This window comes from Corvus brachyrhynchos, unplaced genomic scaffold, assembly GCF_000691975.1.
Source record: "Corvus brachyrhynchos isolate BGI_N302 unplaced genomic scaffold, ASM69197v1 scaffold4, whole genome shotgun sequence".
NCBI lineage: Eukaryota > Metazoa > Chordata > Aves > Passeriformes > Corvidae > Corvus > Corvus brachyrhynchos.
The window spans coordinates 5,340,483-5,342,562 of NW_008237878.1; the positions used below are offsets into that span (position 1 = coordinate 5,340,483).

Below are 2,080 nucleotides of genomic sequence, written 5' to 3' on the forward strand. Positions count from 1 at the left end.
TTGAATCATCGTGCCAAGCCCACAGGCTCTGCACTTCCTTGAACAGCGACCTGTGCACCCTCCTTGCCCCTTCTCCCTCTTGCTTGGCCGATGTTCCTGGGTTGTACACCTGTGCCTGTTGCCAGGTCTGTCTTCCCATGTTCACTGGGACTGAGACAGCAGGTCCAATTAATTTTTCATTCCCCCATTTTCTGTCTGTATAAGAGACACTATAAGTTACCCATGGTTTTAAGTTTTTATGCCCAAAGCACATCATAACTCCAGTGTGCTGCCTTCTGACTCTTGCCAGAGTGCTGATCATGGGACAGGGAGGATTTGGGAAGAAAAGCTGATAAATCATAAATTCCTGTGCAAGATGAATCACAAGTTATTATATCTTTCTCAAACATGCAACTGCGAGGTGTTACATCAGTGCCAGTCTATGGCATGCAGGAGGAAAGTCCCTTTTGGTTAACATGTACATACAGGCTCTTCTGCATCTGTCTTTGGGCATCAGTTGAATTGACTACTTAATTGCAATTTTTTCCTGCTTGACCCCTGGAGCCTTTACTCACGTGATCCTCATGTACTGGAATGTGCTCCAAGGCAGGGGTGGGTAAAAAGAAAGAGTTCTCTTGATGATAGTAGAAATTTGAATTTTTTCATCCTACATTTTATATAACTGCCACCTTTCTGGCATTTTGCTACAATCTCTGCTATGGAAGTAGATTGTGGGGGGAAACTGAGCCTTCCTCTTTGAATGCCAGGAGAAGAGCCAGGACTTGCACAGTTTTCCAGTCTTGTTCTTTCCTCTGGGCTCTGACCTTGCTCCTTGTCTGGCAGCACTTGGCCAACCTGATTAACTGCAAAAAGAGTTTCTGTGGCTGGATATTCATCCCACATCCATGTTTTTGCCAACTCCATCAAAACAAAGGTGGGCTGAGATTAGCACCTTACACTCTTCCCAGCACTCTGGAAACTTAGAAATTAGTTGCATTTTTAATTAATACAGGGGCTTTCTTATAGACCTGTGCTAATTGTGTCCAAGTGATCTTGAAGCTGTGCTGAATCTCAGTGAGCAAAGGACATCTGTAGCAGTTTTTTGGGCTACCAAACTGAAGACTACACAAAGTCTGGCAAAACCCCTTTTGTTGGGCTTTTTTCAACTTTAAATGCTAATATGTCAAAAGTCTTGGTATACTTCTAGTGCTGCCCTGCAGTATGTTTCCTCCCACCTTGATACATCCTGGTTCATAATCTTGAGTTTTCATTAAAGCAGATGCTATCTACTGTTTTCTTTTTCAGCGTAGATGATAACTCTAGTATGTGTATGTATATACACTTAATGTTTATGTATGTATCAGTAGAAATGTAAATTTTCCCTGCACAGGTGCCACGTTGATCATATCAGATATTGACTTGGCTTGACAATTTTGTGCCAAAATGATGCTGAACAGGTGATCCTAAAGAGAGGGGCAGCTTTGTTGTCTGGCAGCTGTGCACCTGGGGCAGGCTGAGCCAGGGAAGTCCCCTGAAGCTCTGAGAGCAGTAAGAATTAAGGCAGCAGGGAGCAGCAAGATATGTAAGTATGTGTTGATTATTTTCTTTTAAAAATTTCTATCTCTGCTTTTATCCTCTTAGAGTGTTTTGGCATGAGATGTGTTCTGGTTACTGGAGAGTGCAAAATTACGAGAGGAAGGAATCAGTGGCCGATTCTGGTCATCGTGGCCGGTTAACAGGGTCTGAGCATGGCTGGAGAGACCCAGGATGAAGCATTTCCACCTCAGGAAGTACAAGCATGCAGTGGTGTGTTGCATGCATTCTGTTGTCCCTCAGCCTGTCTCTGCCCCCTTCTCCCTGGCTCCGAGACTTCGTGCTTTCGGGAGAGAAATTGGTTGAGGTTTGCTTGCTGTGCATCTCTCTGCTGCCTTCAGGGTTCTGTTTGTTCCAAATGCCTCTTGTGCCTGTGCTGTCCCTAGTTAGTGTATCTCTTCGCCAGGAGCTCTGGCTTTTGCTTTAGCGTGATTTGCACAGCTTAAGCCCTTTCCCTGCCTATCCTTTCTTTTCATTTCCCATTTGTGCCGGCTTTTTCGCTGGGGCG

At 44.7% G+C, this 2,080-nt stretch overlaps 1 protein-coding gene across 1 annotated transcript in view; it reads left to right on the plus strand.

Annotated features, from left to right (window-relative positions):
- Nucleotides 1-1,644: 1,644 nt before the first annotated feature.
- NCKIPSD (NCK interacting protein with SH3 domain) overlaps nt 1,645-2,080 on the plus strand; it is a 36,330-nt gene continuing 35,894 nt past the window's right edge. The window contains exon 1 of the mRNA XM_008632227.2: nt 1,645-1,785. Coding sequence (XP_008630449.1) covers nt 1,747-1,785 — 39 coding nt within the window. The 5' untranslated portion in view covers nt 1,645-1,746. The remainder of the gene's footprint in view (nt 1,786-2,080) is intronic.